General features: G+C 41.6%; 1 protein-coding gene across 1 annotated transcript in view; it reads right to left on the bottom strand.

Moving 5' to 3' along the window:
- The window catches only part of LOC122927741 (alpha-protein kinase 3-like), a 139,416-nt gene that overhangs the window by 28,504 nt on the left and 91,382 nt on the right, over positions 1–19,530 (bottom strand). Inside the window, exons 8-9 of the mRNA XM_044279877.1 lie at positions 14,338–14,485; positions 7,061–7,188 (exon numbers count right to left, since the gene is read on the bottom strand). Coding sequence (XP_044135812.1) covers positions 7,061–7,188; positions 14,338–14,485 — 276 coding nt within the window. The remainder of the gene's footprint in view (positions 1–7,060; positions 7,189–14,337; positions 14,486–19,530) is intronic.

Raw genomic sequence — 19,530 nt, forward strand, 5'->3', positions numbered from 1 at the left:
CACATCAGATTGTTGTGTATCCGTCCAGCAGTCATGAGAAGGGCTCGGCGCCCCCCTGGGCATCGGGCCAGTCGGAAATTCCCCTGTGGGGACTATGGCCAATCCGCCCCCAGTGTTGTGTTTGGATATGTACAGTACAGACCAAAAGTTTGGACACACCTTCTCATTCAAAGAGTTTTCTTTATTTTCATGACTATGAAAATTGTAGATTCACACTGAAGGCATCAAAACTATGAATTAACACATGTGGAATTATATACATAGCAAAAACGTGTGAAACAACTGAAAATATGTCATATTCTAGGTCCTTCAAAGTAGCCACCTTTTGCTTTGATTACTGCTTTGCACACTCTTGACATTCTCTTGATGAGCTTCAAGAGGTAGTCACCTGAAATGGTTTTCACTTCACAGGTGTGCCCTGTCAGGTTTAATTAGTGGGATTCTTTGCCTTATAAATGGGGTTGGGACCATCAGTTGCGTTGTGGAGAAGTCAGGTGGATACACAGCTGATAGCCCTACTGAATAGACTGTTAGAATTTGTATTATGGCAAGAAAAAAGCAGCTAAGTAAAAAAAAACGAGTGGCCATCATTACTTTAAGAAATGAAGGTGAGTCAGTCCGAAAAATTGGGAAAACTTAGAAAGTGTCCCCAAGTGCAGTCAAAAAAACCATCAAGCGCTACAAAGAAACTGGCTCACATGCGGACCGCCCCAGGAAAGGAAGACCAAGAGTCACCTCTGCTGCGGAGGATAAGTTCATCCGAGTCACCAGCCTCAGAAATCGCAGGTTAACAGCAGCTCAGATTAGAGATCAGGTCAATGCCACACAGAGTTCTAGCAGCAGACACATCTCTAGAACAACTGTTAAGAGGAGACTGTGTGAATCAGGTCTTCATGGTAGAATATCTGCTAGGAAACCACTGCTAAGGACAGGCAACAAGCAGAAGAGACTTGTTTGGGCTAAAGAACACAAGGAATGGACATTAGACCAGTGGAAATCTGTGCTTTGGTCTGATGAGTCCAAATTTGAGATCTTTGGTTACAACCACCGTATCTTTGTGCGACACAGAAAAGGTGAACGGATGGACTCTACATGCCTGGTTCCCACCGTGAAGCATGGAGGAGGAGGTGTGATGGTGTGGGGGTGCTTTGCTGGTGACACTGTTGGGGATTTATTCAAAATTGAAGACATACTGAACCAGCATGGCTACCACAGCATCTTGCAGCGGCATGCTATTCCATCCGGTTTGCGTTTAGTTGGACCATCATTTATTTTTCAACAGGACAATGACCCCAAACACACCTCCAGGCTGTGTAAGGGCTATTTGACCATGAAGAAGAGTGATGGGGTGCTGCGCCAGATGACCTGGCCTCCACAGTCACCGGACCTGAACCCAATCGAGATGGTTTGGGGTGAGCTGGACCGCAGAGAGAAGGCAAAAGGGCCAACAAGTGCTAAGCATCTCTGGGAACTCCTTCAAGACTGTTGGAAGACCATTTCAGGTGACTACCTCTTGAAGCTCATCAAGAGAATGCCAAGAGTGTGCAAAGCAGTAATCAAAGCAAAAGGTGGCTACTTTGAAGAACCTAGAATATGACATATTTTCAGTTGTTTCACTCTTTTTTGTTATGTATATAATTCCACATGTGTTAATTCATAGTTTTGATGCCTTCAGTGTGAATCTACAATTTTCATAGTCATGAAAATAAAGAAAACTCTTTGAATGAGGTGTGTCCAAACTTTTGGTCTGTACTGTACATATATACATTGTGACCTTTATGTGACAATCTTGGTGTACCTTGACCTACACATACATATACATCATGGAATTCCTTATACCTCATAGAATTGCACAGGCATGGAAGCTGTGAATACTAAGTATTCAAACAATGAAAGAAATATTACGGTAATGACCTATCCTCAGGATGTCATCTTTCAATATCTGCTCAGTGGGGCTCAACTCCTAACACCCCTGCCAAAAGGCAGTTTGAAGGGTGCTGTGTGCTCTTCATACTGCAGCTTCTTCAAGTAGCTGATCAGTGGGGGTGCCAGGAGTCACACCCCGCTATTCAGATCAGCAAGGAATCGGAATCGGACCTTTAATGATCAGATATTGTTGACATATCCTATTACATTAAAATCCCAGAAGACCTCATTAATAGTTTATTAATATTTATTAAAAAAGGCCCTCAAAAACCTTCTTTGATTAAAAAAATAGTTAATTCAAAATGGTGTTGCAGTTGTTCAAACTAGCCATACATGTTCATCACTATCTGATTGTTGGGCACCACTGACGATCAGCTGTTTGAAGAGGCTGTCGTGCTCCTGTGAGCGCTGCAGTCTCTACCTAGGCCAGTGACAACATGTTCATTGGTCACGTGGCCTGTCTGCTGCTCAGTCCTATTCGAGTGAATGAGTCTGGACTGTAATATCAAGCATAGCTGATATAAAATATATGGAACTGTTCTTGGTATGCTGTAAGGAGTACCATATATACACGTACATATCCCCCCCAAAAACTCTTTGATAAAAAAAATAGTTAATAAAAAATGGAGTTGCAGTTCAAACTGGCCATACATGTTCAACAAAAAATCCAGGCAGAGGACGAAATATCTTTCTGGGAATGTTCTTTCTAAGAAAGATCTTTCGTCCACAAACGATCTTTCTTTGAACAAAAGATCTTTTATCTGATTATCAGACAAAAATATTAAATACTTATTTTCAGACGATAATGTTTAATCGTCAGTCATTTTGGTTGAGATCATCTGTTTTGATCAACTTTAGGCTCCATTCACACGTCCGTAATAATAGGTCCGCATCCGTTCCACAAAATGCGGAATGGCTGCGAACCCATTCATTCTCTATGGGGACGGAATGGATGTAGAGAGCACACTATGTGCTCTCCGCATCCGCATTTCCAGGGCGCGCTGCCGATCTTCTGATCCGCGGTTCCAGAAAAAAATAGAACATGTCCTATTATTGTCCGGGTGTATTGCGGATGCACTAAGGACGTGTGACTGGACCCTTAGACTAATGTGTTTGGGCACCTTAAGTCACAGGAGTATTTACACTCTTAATCACAAAACTGAAGACCAAGTAGCCACTTAGTGAATAAATGACTTATCACAGGAGGCAGTACTACGCAGTGTTTTTATCCCTAAAGAGCCTTTTCTGATTATTTAGAGAATACACAGGTACGTTAATAACTGATCAGTCACATACTAGATACCATTGTCTTATGGTTTGCAAAAGGCAGTGATGTCTTCTAAAACAGTGATTCTCAGCCTTTTTACACCAAATCCCCATAGTGACAAGAAGTTTGCACCATGTACCCCAAGGAAGCAACAGCGATAAATGTTAACCAAATAAGACTATTTTCATGCTGATATCATAGGCTCTGTTCTATGTCAGCAGTTCCTTCAGATTTGACAAAAAGAGTAGCACAGCATGCAGCGCTAATTTTCCTATCAAAATTACATACACGACCCCATGATGACTATTACTATTTAAATTACATTCAGCACTACCAAACATACAGGGTAATACAGCACTACAAACCTCATCCATCCAGTGACATCTCTTCTCTGATGTAGACATTTTCTTTCCTCATCTTCTCCATTCAGACTGCCATGTCTCATCTCTGCACAGTTTGTTGCACGGTAATCTTAGACCCCTAATTTTCAATCATCCTCCCACCTTCTCAAAGGCCCATCCTTCCACCTCTAAAAGTATGCCCACTGTTCTCCCCAATTCTATACTGCAGAAACAGATAGTACCCTTGGAAATATTAGTAGCACACAAATAGTGCCTCCATTAAGAAGTATTGCCACACAATGCCCTCAAAAATAAGTGCGCCCAGCAAATATTGCCCCTGACATTAAGTTGATAGTGTGCCAGGGTGTCCCCACAGTAATAGTACTCCCCAAACTCCTACCAACTGTAATAATTCTCTGCCAATAATACTACAGTGGCTCCAATAGTAAATGTCCCCCATTGTCCCCCAATAGTAAAAATGCCCTCATACTGCTCATACTAGTAATCAAGTTCCCCATAGTTCCACAGTAGTAATAAAACCCACCATAATACCCACAGTAATAATGCCTGTCTATAATGCCCCATATAGTGCTCCAGTAGTATTAAATCCCACCACATTACCCTTTAGTACTTATAAAGCCCACCACAGTGCCCTCCAGTAGTTATAAAGAGCACTATAATGCCCCCAATAGTATTAAAGCACCCAGTGTTCCCCAGTAGTAAATATGACTGACCACTTATAGGGCCCCCTAGTAGTAATGACACCCACCATAGTATGCCCCAGAAGTAATAATGCCTGCTATAGTGACCCACAGTTGTAATAATAATAATAATAATAATATGTGCCAGTAGAAACCCCCCCCCCCTTATAGCGCCCCAGTAGTACTAATTGCCCCCTTGTATGTGCAAATAGGAAGAATAACCCCTTATCGTGCTACCAGTAGTAGTAATGTCCCTTTATAGTGCTGCCAGTTGAAAAACAAGTCCCCTTATAGTGCCCTAAGTACTACTAATTGCCCTGTTATAGTGCTGCCAGTATAAAAAAATTCCACTTTATAGTGCTCCCAGTAGTACTAATTGCCCCTTATAGTGCTGCTAGTAGAAGAAAAATGTCCCGTCATAGTTTCTGTAATAGTACTGATGCCCCTTTATCTGTACCAGTAGAGATAAATGCTACCTTATAGTGCCCAGAGTACTGCTAATTGACCCCTTATGTGTGCCAGTACAAAAAATCCCCCCTTATAATGTCCTCAGTAGTACTAATTGCCCCCTTACAGTGCTGCCAGTAGAAAAAGATGCACCGTTATAATGCCCCCAGTTATAATAATGACTCCCCTTATAGTGGCCAAACAGCATGCTGCAAAAGAAGATAAGCACAAATACTCACCTCCATCCTGGCCGGTGTCCTGAGCTGCTTGCAGCCCGGCTCTGGTGGAATAATGATGATGATGTAATCGCGCAGCCTGCTCTGACCTCTGATAGGCTTCAGGCTCACTGACTGTAACCTATGAGAGTGAGTGTCGGGGCAGGGAGACATTGTCTTCTGTGTTCCACCTCAGCATTCAACTGTATTGCTGCCCTGAGGACAGCGATACAGCTGAATGTTGAAAGGCCCCCTACCCTCTCACGTACTGGGGCTTGAGGAACACTGTTCTAAAGTATAGCACCAACCTCTTAATAATTCCTATTTTCATTGGAAACTCTTCACTTGTATAACCAAATCTTCCATCTCTGTACATATTGCTCTTAGGGGACCAATTAAATTATTGAGACTGAATGGTGAGATCTATGGCAAGTTGTGTTATCCTTTCAGATATAACATCAGACATAATCAAGAGGTTTTGGATTGTGGGAACAGTGTCCTTGTCTAAGAACCAATAGCCAGACTAAACTTAAAGAGTCACTGTACTTTCACACAATTACATTTAAAGGGAACCTGTCACCAGTTTTATGGTGTCCTAACTAAGGGCAACATAAATAAGTGACTGATTTTTTTTAGCAAAATACTGGGTCACTTTCTTTAATTGACCAAGTCAATCTGCCAACATCTTGTATTGAAAAGCTCCAGCTGATAATGATGAGTTTGTTTCCATATAAATCAGCAGCAGGTGGGCAGGGGAGTGGCTATAGCTCTGAATTAAATATACGCTAGACTCACTGACATAACGCTGGACTCAATGACATCACACTGGACTCGAATCAGCTCATTAGCATGCAGCATGTGGTATCTTTGTGTGTATATTATGAGGTAACCATCTGTCACACCAGTAAGTGAATACATCTAAGGCACTTTTTAGTAGTTAATGATTGTATATAATTAGTTAGATTATAATCAAATATCCACATGACAGGTTCCCTTTAAGTTAATAGAGAATGGAGTAAATAGCAAATTTCTAAATCACATCATTTAAAAAAATCTGCCTGCATCCACCTGAAAAAAACTGTAAAGTCATGGCCACTAGGGGTCTCACTTCCTGAGCCTGATTAAAGAACTGCTTCTGCACTGCTTCTGAACATCACAGGAATCTCCTGCCTTTCTGTAAGTCTCATCTCTCTCTCCTTATCTGTCCTGTGAGCTTAGGAGCTGAAAACAAACATAGTAGGAAGTAAGGGAAAGCACGTCACAGCAGTACAGTGCTGGCAGATTCCTCAGAAGGGAGACGCCCCCTGTTTCTGAAGATAACAGGAATCTCCTGCCTTTCTGTAAGTGTCATCTCCCTCTCCTTATCTGTCCTGTGAGCTTAGGAGCTGAAAACAAACATAGTGGGAAGGGAAAGCACGTCACAGCAGTACAGTGCTGGCAGATTCCTCAGAAGGGAGACCCCCCTGCTTCTGAACATCACAGGAATCTCCTGCCTTTCTGTAAGTGTCATCTCTCCATCCTTATCTGTCCTGTGAGCTTAGGAGCTGAAAACAAACATAGTGGGAAGTAAGGGAAAGCACGTCACAGCAGTACAGTGCTGGCAGATTCCTCAGAAGGGAGACGCCCCCTGCTTCTGAAATAATTAGGGTGAAAATGCCTGAAAAGGCTTATTCCTTCAGAGTTATTATTGTAAAAAGAAGCACAGGCAATATGCACACTTTTTTGAAGACTCAGGTATGATTTAAGCTTTAGAAAGTTTACATACAGCTGCCAATACTTTGTCTTTCTCCACCTTTGCCCTGTTCCTCTGCCTGATGGTTCTTTTTGGCCCTTGCTAGTTATCACTATGAATATCATCACATCTCAGGGGTAAATTAAATTAAACTGTCCCCTCCAGCGCTATTGGAGGGGATGTCAGGGGACAGCACATTGTGTCAGCCCTTTTGCTTTCTCTATTCTCAGAATACAGGCTTTTGTATTCTGTTAATGGGAAATGTCAGTCCCCTGCTGCTGTCCTGCTCTATAGTCATTCCAGTAATATTTATTAGAAATGTCCTTGTTCCCTTATACAATGTGTATTTCAAGTGGATAGACAGTGGATCTTCAAGAAGTATATTAACACATTTCTGTATTCAATTGATGTAACAAGCAAACAGAACTCACTCTCTGCGCTTAGGAGGCAGTCTGTTGAATCCGATCCATATTCATTCTCTATGGTGCACTGATAGACACCACAGTCCTTCACCGATGCTTGTACAACAGCAAGTGCCACCTGCCCTTCATCTCCAGAACTAGAGAAAAAATTGAGAGACGTAACAAAAGCAAAATGTGTAACCATGTATATAATGCTGTTAAAATGAATTTCCCTACTTGTCATCCGAAACCGTGTCTGATCTTTCATAAAACATTAAAAGTCAGCAACATGACACAAGGTTATGATCAGTGCATTTAATTATCCTGAGGCCTTGTTCACACATCAATGTTTTGGTCAGTGATTTTCATCAGTGATTGTAAGCCAAAACCAGGAGTGAAGGTATAAGGGCAAGATCTGCACCTGTTCTGTGTTTTACACACGCAACTGGTTTTGGCTCATGATTTCTGATTAAAATCACTGGTAAAACACCAACATGTGAATCCAGCGTTTATAAAAGAATGTACAATCCACCAGGAACTGGCTTAATCCTCCAGGACTCCAAGATGAAACTGTAGAAATTAAGCTCTTCAGTAAATATGAAATAGTTAAGCAGGTAGTTTTTTCAAAATGTAAAGGCTGTGTACACCGTTGGGGACAATTTAAAAAAAAAATTATTATTGCAGTGTACTTATTTTGAGCTAAAATCATTTTTTTCCAATTGGTCTTTATTAGAAATATGGAATCCATTTTTCTGTACAGAGCTGAGATGCTGTAGTAGAACCCTTTGGATTTTCAGTTTTTTCCGTCAGACCAGGAGCTGACGGACTCCTTCTCTCTGCTCTTTGACCTCCGAAACACTCTTTTTTATGACCTCTTAATAAATTAGAGATAAGGTTTACTCGATGACCTGCACAAAGTGAAAGTAAAAATGACCATTCACACAACTAGACAAACAGTTAACCCTTTGTGACAGAATGGCTTAATATTTTTAATAAATGAGTAAAATGCAATCATAAACAAAAATTGCCTCTGAAGGTGTACAGTCGTGGCCAAAAGTTTTGAGAATTACATAAATATTGAAAATTTGAAAAGTTGCTGCTTAAGTTTTTATAATAGCAATTTACATATACTCCAGAATGTTATGAAGAGTGATCAGATGAATTGCATAGTCCTTCTTTGCCATGAATATTAACTTAATCCCAAAAAAACTTTCCACTGCATTTCATTGCTGTCATTAAAGGACCTGCTGAGATCATTTCAGTAATCGTCTTGTTAACTCAGGTGAGAATGTTGACGAGCACAAGGCTGGAGATCATTATGTCAGGCTGATTAGGTTAAAATGGCAGACTTGACCTGTTAAAAGGAGGGTGATGCTTGAAATCATCGTTCTTCAATTGTTAACCATGGTGACCTGCAAAGAAACGCGTGCAGCCATCATTGTGTTGCATAAAAATGGCTTCACAGGCAAGGATATTGTGGCTACTAAGATTGCACCTCAATCAACAATTTATAGGATCATCAAGAACTTTAAGGAAAGAGGTTCAATTCTTGTTAAAAAGACTTCAGGGCATCCAAGAAAGTCCAGCAAGCGCCAGGATCGTCTCCTAAAGAGGATTCAGCTGCGGGATCGGAGTGCCACCAGTGCAGAGCTTGCTCAGGAATGGCAGCAGGCAGGTGTGAGCGCATCTGCACGCACAGTGAGGCAAAGACTTTTGGAAGATGGCCTGGTGTCAAGAAGGGCAGCAAAGAAGCCACTTCTCTCCAAAAAAAAAACGCATCAGGGACAGATTGATCTTCTGCAGAAAATATGGTGAATGGACTGCTGAGGACTGGGGCAAAGTCATATTCTCCAATGAAGCCTCTTTCCGATTGTTTGGGGCATCAGGAAAAAGGCTTGTCTGGAGAAGAAAAGGTGAGCGCTACCATCAGTCCTGTGTCATGCCAACAGTAAAGCATCCTGAGACCATTCATGTGTGGGGTTGCTTCTCATCCAAGGGAGTGGGCTCACTCACAGCCATGAATAAAGAATGGTACCCAAACACCCTCCAACAGCAACTTCTTCCAACAATCCAACAACAGTTTGGTGAAGAACAATGCATTTTCCAGCACGATGGAGCATTGTGCAATAAGGCAAAAGTGATAACTAAGTGGCTTGGGTACCAAAACGTTGACATTTTGGGTCCATAGCCTGGAAACTCCCCAGATCTTAATCCCATTGAGAACTTGTGGTCAATCCTCAAGAGGCAGATGGACAAACAAAAACCCACTAATTCTGACAAACTCCAAGAAGAGATTATGAAAGAATGGGTTGCTATCAGTCAGGAATTGGCCCAGAAGTTGATTGAGAGCATGCCCAGTCGAATTGCAGAGGTCCTGAAAAAGAAGGGCCAACACTGCAAATACTGACTCTCTGCATAAATGTCATGTAATTGTCGATAAAAGCCTTTGAAACGTATGAAGTGCGTGTAATTATATTTCACTACATCACAGAAACAACTGAAACAAAGATCTAAAAGCAGTTTAGCAGCAGACTTTGTGAAAACTAATATTTGTGTCATTCTCAAAACTTTTGGCCACGACTGTACATAGCCTTTAAGCATCTGGCCTTTTGAAGCAAAGTTTGCACAACTTTAGCAGATACTTGACCAGATTCATTACTGTACATTGTTGCTGTTGGACATAGATGCTGACACACCTAGAAGCAGGTATAATTGCTTCTATGGTACAGTGATATATGCAACTGATTTTTTGTCCGGATTTGCGGTTGGAAAATCCATTGCGTATTACTGCAGCAGCAAAATGGATGGGCTTTTAAGATATCACAGCCACTGAATGTGTATATATGTCCATGCATTAAGTGCCATGTGGTGTGGATTATAATTTTGCAGCATGTCAATTATTTTTGCAGATTTTCCTCATGGATTTCACCTTTTGGAATGCATAAAACATGCCAATCTTGCCACATATTCGCAGTAAAATCCACAAAGGATTTTTTTTCCATCTTGTGTGCACATTGGTTAGTAAAAGTTTATTATGTATACCAACTGATGATGCTGTTTATATGGACTTTTCACTTTATTAAGAATGTACAGTTGAACATAGGTGAATAAATTACACATCAGTGGCATCACTAGAGATGACAGGGCCCCAAAGCAAATTTTTGGAATCCCTCCCCAGCAACTTCTTCGCAACCCCCACTTCTACAGCTAGTTAAGATCGCTTTCTCAGACCAGGTCTGGCAGCCGCTCCAGCTCCTACACATATATACTGTATGTCATGTCACTATATATAATGACATTGTATAATACTGGGGCCCTGACAGTAAAATCTTTCAGTCCTCCTTCTGGGTGGCCCCCTTCTTAGTTGGGGCCCTGTAGCAGCCGCTTCCCTATAGTAACACTCCTTTTACACATTGAATGTGTATATACTTACTGGGGTGTGGCCCTTCTACTATTTTATCTTACAATGGCATACCGATATCGTAGCACCACTGAATAAAATAAGTGTCCACTTCACTAGCTAGCATGTTAGTACTGTAGAGTAACGTTTGTTTCTTTTAATCCTTGGTGCACTTAAGGCTACTTTCACATTTGCGGTAGCCTTTTCCGGTGGGGGAACAGCCTGCCGGATCTATGCTAATGGTAGCCCACCATGCTGCCGGAAGTCCGCTCCTGCCCCATACACTATAATGGAGGGGGGGGGCAGAGGTCCGGCTGCAGCTCAGCAAACAAGCCAAGAGGCGACCGGACAAAAAACGATGCGTGCTGTAGTTTTTATCCGGCCGCCTTTCAGCATATTTGCCATGCTGCGGCCGGCATTATAGTAAATGGGGCTGGAGCAGACCTCCGGCGGCATGGTGGACTAGCATTAGCACGGATCTGGCAAACTGTTCCCCCACCGGAACAGCCTGCCAGACCCTGCTGCCGCAAGTGTGAAGGTAGTCTTAATATAGATAATTTTTGACAAAAATGTAATAAGGGAACCTGAGTACTCACATCACACTCATTTAAGGAACAAAGTTCTCCAACTCCTCTGTCACTCGTGATAAAGAAACTTCCTCGTTATTATGTGTCTCTTACAGAGGTTAACTCATGAAAGATACTGGTTATAATTAAAATCCATAATTCTAAACAGTTTTAAATTTACACTTAAAAAATGCTTATATCCCAGATATTTTTGGAATATTGTTACTACTATGCAGCTGAACAGGAAAAGAAGTGTACACATCCAGTTGGGAATCGAGCAGAAGAGCTTGCAGCCTGTGTGAGTGCAGCAGGGGGTGAGGTATCGGTGTAGCAAGGCCCAAGTAGGTATTAGCAAAAGCTTCTTTCTTCCACAGGTTCGTGGAATGCTGCTATTTTTCATAATGCAAAAATAACCCCTTTAATGGAGAAGGCTGTTCGAGCATGCACCATACCACTCCATTTGTTCTCTATGGGACTGCCAGAGAAAGGCTAGTGCTTGAAGGGGTTTTCCGAGATATTTTTATTGATGAGCTATCCTCAGGATAGGTCATCGATATCAGATAGGTGGGGTCTGACACCAGGTACCCCCGATCACCTAGTTGAAAAGAAGGCAGCGCTCCGTGCCAGCACAGCCTTCTTTTCATTGTTTACCTGCTCACCGTCGACATCACAGCGGTGAGCAGTGTAATTACACCTAAGCCGTTCCATTCACTTCAATGGGACAGCTCGTTCCTATACAATTGTATACCCGTGTATTGCAGACCCACTGTATGCGGCCCGCAATGCGGCCGGGCAACGGCCGTGTGCAAGAGCCTTAGGCTACTTTCACGCTTGCGGCAGAGTGATCCGGCAATCTTGCTGGATCCAGCAATCTGCATGCAAACGGACAGCATTTGTAGACGGATCCAGATGCGGATCCGTCTTACAAATGCATTGCAAGAACGGATCCGTCTCTCCGGATGTCATCCGGAGAAACAGATACGTTGTATATATATATTTTTTTTTTTACCGGTCTACGCATGCGCAGACTGGAAGGACAAATCCGGCATTGCAGTATTTTTAATGCCGGATCCAGCACTAATACATTTCAATGTGGATCCGGAATTTAGGACGGAAAGAATACCGCAGCATGCTGCAGTATTTTCTCCGTCCAAAACGCCGTTCAGTGACTGAACTGAAGACATCCGGATGCATCCTGAACGGATTTCTCTCTATTCAGAATGCATGGGGATGAAACTGATCAGTTCTTTTCCGGTATTGAGGCCCTATGACGGAATTCAGTGCCGGAAAAGAAAAACGCTAGTGTGAAAGTACCCTTACTTGGAACGTTTTAGTAAGAACCATCTAATAGATAATCTCATATGTGCAGGCTGTTTAATGGCATCTAATTAAGAATGTTTCTATGTTTTTCTTGTTACATTGGAGGAGATTTATGAAATGGTCTAAAAGAAAAAATTTACTTTATTGTCAACAGTAACAAATCACAGCACTGCTTTCATTTCATATAGAGCCTTCGAAAATTGGTGTCTAACTGTCTATGCAGTAACTGGTTGCTATGGGTAGTTTATACATACAGACGTGGACAAAATTGTTGGTACCCTTTGGTCAATGAAAGAAAAAGTCACAATGGTCACAGAAATAACTTTAATCTGACAAAAGTAATAATAAATTAAAATTCTATAAATGTTAACCAATGAAAGTCAGACATTGTTTTTCAACCATGCTTCAACAGAATTATGTAAAAAAATAAACTCATGAAACAGGCATGGACAAAAATGATGGTACCCCTAGAAAACACAGAACATAATGTGACCAAAGGGACATGTTAATTCAAGGTGTGTCCACTAATTAGCATCACAGGTGTCTACAACCTTGTAATCAGCCATTGGGCCTATATATATGGCTCCAGGTAATCACTGTGTTGTTTGGTGATATGGTGTGTACCACACTCGACATGGACCAGAGGAAGCAAAGGAAAGAGCTGTCTCAAGAGATCAGAAAGAAAATTATAGACAAGCATGTTAAAGGTAAAGGCTATAAGACCATCTCCAAGCAACTAGATGTTCCTGTGAGTACAGTTGCACATATTATTCATAAGTTTAAGATCCATGGGACTGTAGCCAACCTCCCTGGACGTGGCCGCAGGAGGAAAATTGATGACAAATCTAAGAGACGGATAATCCGAATGGTAACAAAAGAGCCTAGAAAGACTTCTAAAGAGATTCAAGGTGAACTTCATGCTCAAGGAACATCAGTGTCAGATCGCACCATCCGTCGTTGTTTGAGCCAAAGTGGACTACATGGGAGACGACCAAGGAGGACACCATTGTTGAAAACGAATCATAAAAAAGCAAGACTGGAATATGCCAAACTACATGTTGACAAGCCACAAAGCTTCTGGGAGAATGTCCTGTGGACAGATGAGACAAAAATCGAAGTTTTTGCCAAGGCACATCAGCTGTATGTTCACAGACGAAAAAATGAAGCATATCAAGAAAAGAACACTGTCCCTACTGTGAAACATGGAGGAGGCTCTGTTATGTTCTGGGGCTGCTTTGCTGCGTCTGGCACAGGGTGTCTTGAATCTGTGCAGGGTACAATGAAATCTCAAGACTATCAAGGAATTCTAGAGAGAAATGTACTAGCCAGTGTCAGAAAGCTTGGTCTCAGTCGCAGGTCATGGGTCTTGCAACAGGACAATGACCCAAAACACACCGCTAAAAACACCCAAGAATGGCTAAGAGGAAAAAATTGGACTATTCTAAAGTGGCCTTCTATGAGCCCTGACCTCAATCCTATTGAGCATCTTTGGAAGGAGCTGAAACATGCAGTCTGGAAAAGGCACCCTTCAAACCGGACACAACTGGAGCAGTTTGCTCATGAGGAGTGGGCCAAAATACCTGCTGAGAGGTGCAGATGTCTCATTGACAGTTACAGGAAGCGTTTGATTGCAGTGATTGCCTCAAAAGGTTGCGCAACAAAATATTAAGTTAGGGGTACCATCATTTTTGTCCATGCCTGTTTCATGAGTTTATTTTTTTACATAATTCTGTTGAAGCATGGTTGAAAAACAATGTCTGACTTTCATTGGTTAACATTTATAGAATTTTAATTTATTATTACTTTTGTCAGATTAAAGATATTTCTGTGACCATTGTGACTTTTTCTTTCATTGACCAAAGGGTACCAACAATTTTGTCCACGTCTGTAGTTTTAATACATTTGCCCCGTTACGTATGCTTTTGTTATGTTTTGTGCGTGGAATCATGAACAGGCCATACATTTATACAGTGCCATGGAAGGTAATGATGCTATATAAAAGACAAGACGATAATCATTACCTTCTTTTTACTTTTGCCACTTGAATTTCATCTTTGTACCAGGTTATAGTTGAGTCACTTAAAATATTGAAGAACTGGCACCAGAGTTTTAAATTTCCAGAGGCATCGGAAAATTGTTCTGCCCGAATCTTCCGAATCACCTGTGGAGCTTAAAGAAAAAGGTTGAGAAGTTTATAGGACTTTGTTTTAGTAACACAATTATAAGTATAGTTATAAAGGTTTAGGGGTCCCCAGGTTAGGTCATCAATATCAGATCCTGTCAAATCATGGCACTCAACAAAAGATTTTTTGAAATGAAGGGATAAGTTATTCCATCCTTAAGGTGCACCTCAATTGCGGCCAACGTTTTGGTCCATCCTGGACCTTGTTCACGGCCAATGTAGTTAGAGAAGACCAGAGTGCAGGATTGGAACCGAGCACCACATTACAAATACCCAAGTGGATTGCCAACCCATTCCTTTACTACTATCAAATATCAGATTGATGGGGATCTGACGCTGGCCACACATAGTGATCGGCTGTTTTGGGCAGTTGCTGACACCAGAAAATAGACAGTGGATGGAGCTGGAAGCAGAATGTATGTGTGACCCTGTGTTCTTATGAGTGATAACCCTTAGATGAGTTGTCCATGCATGGTAGAAATGTATCCTACAGCTATATCACGTCTATGCCTATCTTTACACAGCTACAGGACATTTACAGAATGAGACATAGTTCCATAACATTCAGGTCATAATTTCCTATTGCTTTATTTGCTCTTTTTTAGACAACTTATTTGCTTCTTTTGATTTGATTTCTTTATAAACCTTTTCTGCACTGAATTTAGTTCCTGAACATTTTGACCCGGACTATGGGGCATTGCCTCCGACTGGAGAAGAAAAAGCATCAAAGCTTCTTTACTGTAAGAATGTGAATCTGTGGAATAGACTTCCTCAGGACATGGTCACAGCAGGAACAGTGGACAGTTCTAAAAAGGGTTTAGATGTCCTAAGGCATGCATCCTTGGAATCCTGAAACAGGATGGATGGACCCACTATAACAAAATTTTACTTAGGGAGACTCTATTCCTGGCCAGGAAAGTTATAGCTCTCAAGTGGATGGCAGATGATTTGCCCACAGTAGATCTTTGGAAAAGGCTAGTGAATCAGCTGATCCCATTGGAAAATGTGTTGTTTATACATAGGAAATGCCCTCAAAAGTTCTTGAAAGTATGGGGCCCATGGTGTGACTCACCGCTGACCATATCCAATAACGCAACTACACCAACAAACTCACCCATGTAAAGTGAAATAACACAATAGTCACATTGTAATTTTTCCTTCTGTTTTTTATTGATGTGCATGCATCTCAATATATCTGTCTGGGATTTGTTTGCTACTATATTGTAACTGGAATTACCCATAAATTTGTCCTATGTGATCTAAATGTATGACTATTTGATACTGCCTATGACATGACCTGCCATGTTACTCTTCAATAAAACGAGTAAAAAAAAAGAAGGGTTTAGATGAATTCTTAAAAGTAAGTTTCACTTCCTTCTGGGATTCGCGTCCCCACCTATCCCTTGGTTGAACTTGACTGACTTAGGTCTTTTTTTAACTTTATTAAGTACAGTATGTAACTATGTATAATAGACAGGTAATACATTGCATTGAGAGAATGTCCTATATTAAGTAGTGTGACACAAAAAGTGCACAAGGGCAGTAAATCAACTCAATGGGCCAGATTTATCATCAGCTCAAGTCAGAATAATGGTGTGAAAAAGTTGCATATTTTTGCGCAATCGCTAAAACTGCGCAAAAATATGTGGCTTTTTTCTGCTCTTCACTATGCTCGCCAGTTTTCTGAAAGTGGGCGTGTTTTCTTATGTAAATGAATCTCTAGACAGATTTACTATTGCGACTATTTAAAAAGTCTCTTATCCTATGAGACTTTTTAATAGAACATGCAACTTTTTCGTAAAGACGTGCGAATTTTGTAAAGCTGCTTACTGACGGATAAACTGCTACTGTCAAACCACATTTATTACAGTCTTAAAGGGCTGGTCATAAATCTGACTTAGCTAAAACTGACTTTAGCCATATGTGAAAGTGGAGTGAGCTGTCAGAGTCATGATAAATCTGGCCCTATGTATTTACGTCATTTGTCTACTTCTCTTATTTCATCAGGTGACCACTTCCCTTATTACTACTCTTAATACTTCTAAAGCAAACACATAAGCCTCACAAGCAATAGGTTATATTGACATTAGTAAGCCCCCACCTTTCTTCCTTCCTCGTTTCACATTTTCAGACCTTTTTGTACAGATTAACAGTAAGGAATACTATTTAATCCTTATTAATGGTAAACACTCAGATTGGGTCACTGTCACTATTGGAGTACCTCAGGGGTCAGTATTGGGCCCTATTCTCTTCAATATATTTATTAATGATCTTGTAGAAGGCTTGCACAGTAAAATATCAATGTTTGCAGATGACACTAAACTGTGTAAAGTAATTAACATGGAAGAGGACAGTATACTACTACAGATGGATCTGGATAGATTGAAGGCTTGGGGAGAGAAGTGGCAGATGAGGTTTAACACTGACAAATGTAAGGTTATGCACATGGGAAGGAATAATGCAAGTCACCCATACATACTAAATGGTAAAACACTGGTTAACACTGACATGGAAAAGGACCTAGGAATTTTAGTGAACAGCCAAAAAAAACTGTAGAAACCAGTGTCAGGCAGCTGCTGCGAAGGCCAATAAGATAATGGGTTGCATCAAAAGGGGCATAGATGCCTGTGATGAGAACATAGTCCTACCACTTTACAAATCACTATGCAGACCACACATGGAGTACTGTGTACAGTTCTGGGCTCCTGTGAACAAGGCAGACATACCTAAAGTAATAACTGGAATGGGGCAACTACAGTACCCTGAAAGATTATCAAAATTAGGGTTATTCACTTTAGAAAAAAGACGACTGAGGGGAGATCTAATTACTATGTATAAATATATCAGAGATCTCTCCCATCATCCATTTATCCCAGGACTGTGACGAGGGGACATCCTCTGCGTCTGGAGGCAAGAAGGTTTGTACACAAACATAGAAGAGGATTCTTTACAGTAAGAGCAGTGAGACTATGGAACTCTCTGCCTGAGGAGGCTGTGATGGTGAGTTCACTAAAAGAAGAGGGGCCTGGATGTATTTCTTGAGTGTAGTAATATTACAGGTTATAGCTACTAGAGAGGGGTCGTTGATCCAGGGAGTTTTCTGATTGCCTGATTGGAGTCAGGAAGGAATTTTTATTCCCCTTAAGTGGGGAAAATTGGCTTTTACCTCACAGTTTTTTTTTGCCTTCCTCTGGATCAACTTGCAGTATAACAGGCCGAACTGGATGGACAGATGTCTTTTTTTCGGCCTTATAAACTATGTTACTATGTTAGAAAATTTGTAACAAATAAAAATGATCACAAAAGCCAGCCATAAACATTAGATTCCAAGTGACATGTATTCACAACATAAAAGACCTATTACAGGAATAACTTAAAGGGGTTTTCTCAGATTTAAATATTGATAACTTATCCTCATAATAGGTCATCAGTATCTGATCAACACCCAGGACCACCCCCTATCAGATGTTTGAGAAGGCAGCGGTGCTACTGTGCTTTTCCTAGGCCAGTGATGACACATTTATCAGTTACCTGGCCTGGGTGCAGCTCAGCCCAACAGAAGTGAATGGGGCTGAGCACGATACCAAGCATGGGCTCTATCAAATGTATGGTGCTGTACTTACTAAGCTGCGAGAAGGCAACGGCACTCACGGGAGTCAAACAGCTGATCGGCTGGGGTCCCTGGTGTCGAACCCCCCACTGATCAAATACTGATGACCTATCCTGAGGATAGGTCATCAGTATTAAAATCTCGCAAAACCCTTTTAAGTTTGGTCATGTTCCACACTGACTTAAAGTGAAGGTGATATCTGCTGCCCTATCTGAGAGCATTACATGTTAGAAAGAAGCTCAGTTCAGTAATATAATGGTCTATACCAGGCGTGATCAACCTGCGGCCCTCCAGCTGTTGTAAAACTACAACTCCCACAATGCCCTGCTGTAGACTGATAGCTGTAGTTTTGCAACATCTGGAGCGGCATCCCTGGTCTATACAGGGCCTTGAAAAATTATTCATACCCCTTGAACTTTTCCACATTTTTTCACGTTGCACCCACAATCTTGAATATATTTTATTGGGATTTTGATGTGATAGGCCAACAAAAGTAGCAAGTACCATATTTTTTCACTTTAGAAGATACACTCCCCCCCCCCCCCAAAGGGGGGGAAATGGCCGTGTGTCTTATAAAGTAAATACTAGTGGGCGTTTCCAGTATGGATTAGGTGCGGGGAGTGAAGCGCTGTGAGCGCTTCCTGTATTCACCCTCCCGGGTCTTCTCCGGGCCGCGTTGCACTGCATGTCCCTGAGTACGTACAGCATCAGGACATAATGCATGCACTATGACCCGACACCGCACACAATGGGATGACATTGCAGCCGGGCCTGGAGAAGACAAGGGAGCACAACTTCTGCAGAGAATGCTGGACCTGAAAAGAAACCGCTGGACCTGAAGAGAGCAGGAGAGGTAAGTGAAGTTATTTTTTTTCAAAGTCTGATCTGAGGTCTGATGGGGGTCTAATATAGAGGTCCGATAGGGGTCTGGCATGGAAGTCTAATCTGAGGTCTGATGGGGTTTTGACATAGAGGTCTGTTGGGGGTCTGACATGGAGGTCTGATGGGGGTTTGGTATGGAAGTCTGATCTGAGGTCTGATGGGGGTCTGGCATTGAGGGCTGATGGGGGTCTGATGTGAGGTCCTGATATGGGGGTCTGATGTGAGATCCTGATTTGGGTGTCTGATCTGAGGATCTGATATACGGGTCTGATCTGAGGATCTGATATGAGGTCTGATGAAAAATATTTTTTCTAGGGTGTATTTTATCATCAGGTACATGTTATAATGTGAAAAATGCAATATGTGTAAAGTAAAAAGAAATTGATAAATGGCTTTCCAAATTTTTTATAAATAAAAATCTGGAAAGTGTGACGTGCATTTGTATTCAGCCCCACTGAGTCAATACGTTGTAGGACCACCTTTCGCTTCAATTACAGCTGCAAGTCTTTTGGGGGGAAGTCTTTACCAGCTTTGCACATC

Source organism: Bufo gargarizans, chromosome 2, assembly GCF_014858855.1.
Source record: "Bufo gargarizans isolate SCDJY-AF-19 chromosome 2, ASM1485885v1, whole genome shotgun sequence".
In the NCBI taxonomy this organism is placed as follows: Eukaryota; Metazoa; Chordata; class Amphibia; order Anura; family Bufonidae; genus Bufo; species Bufo gargarizans.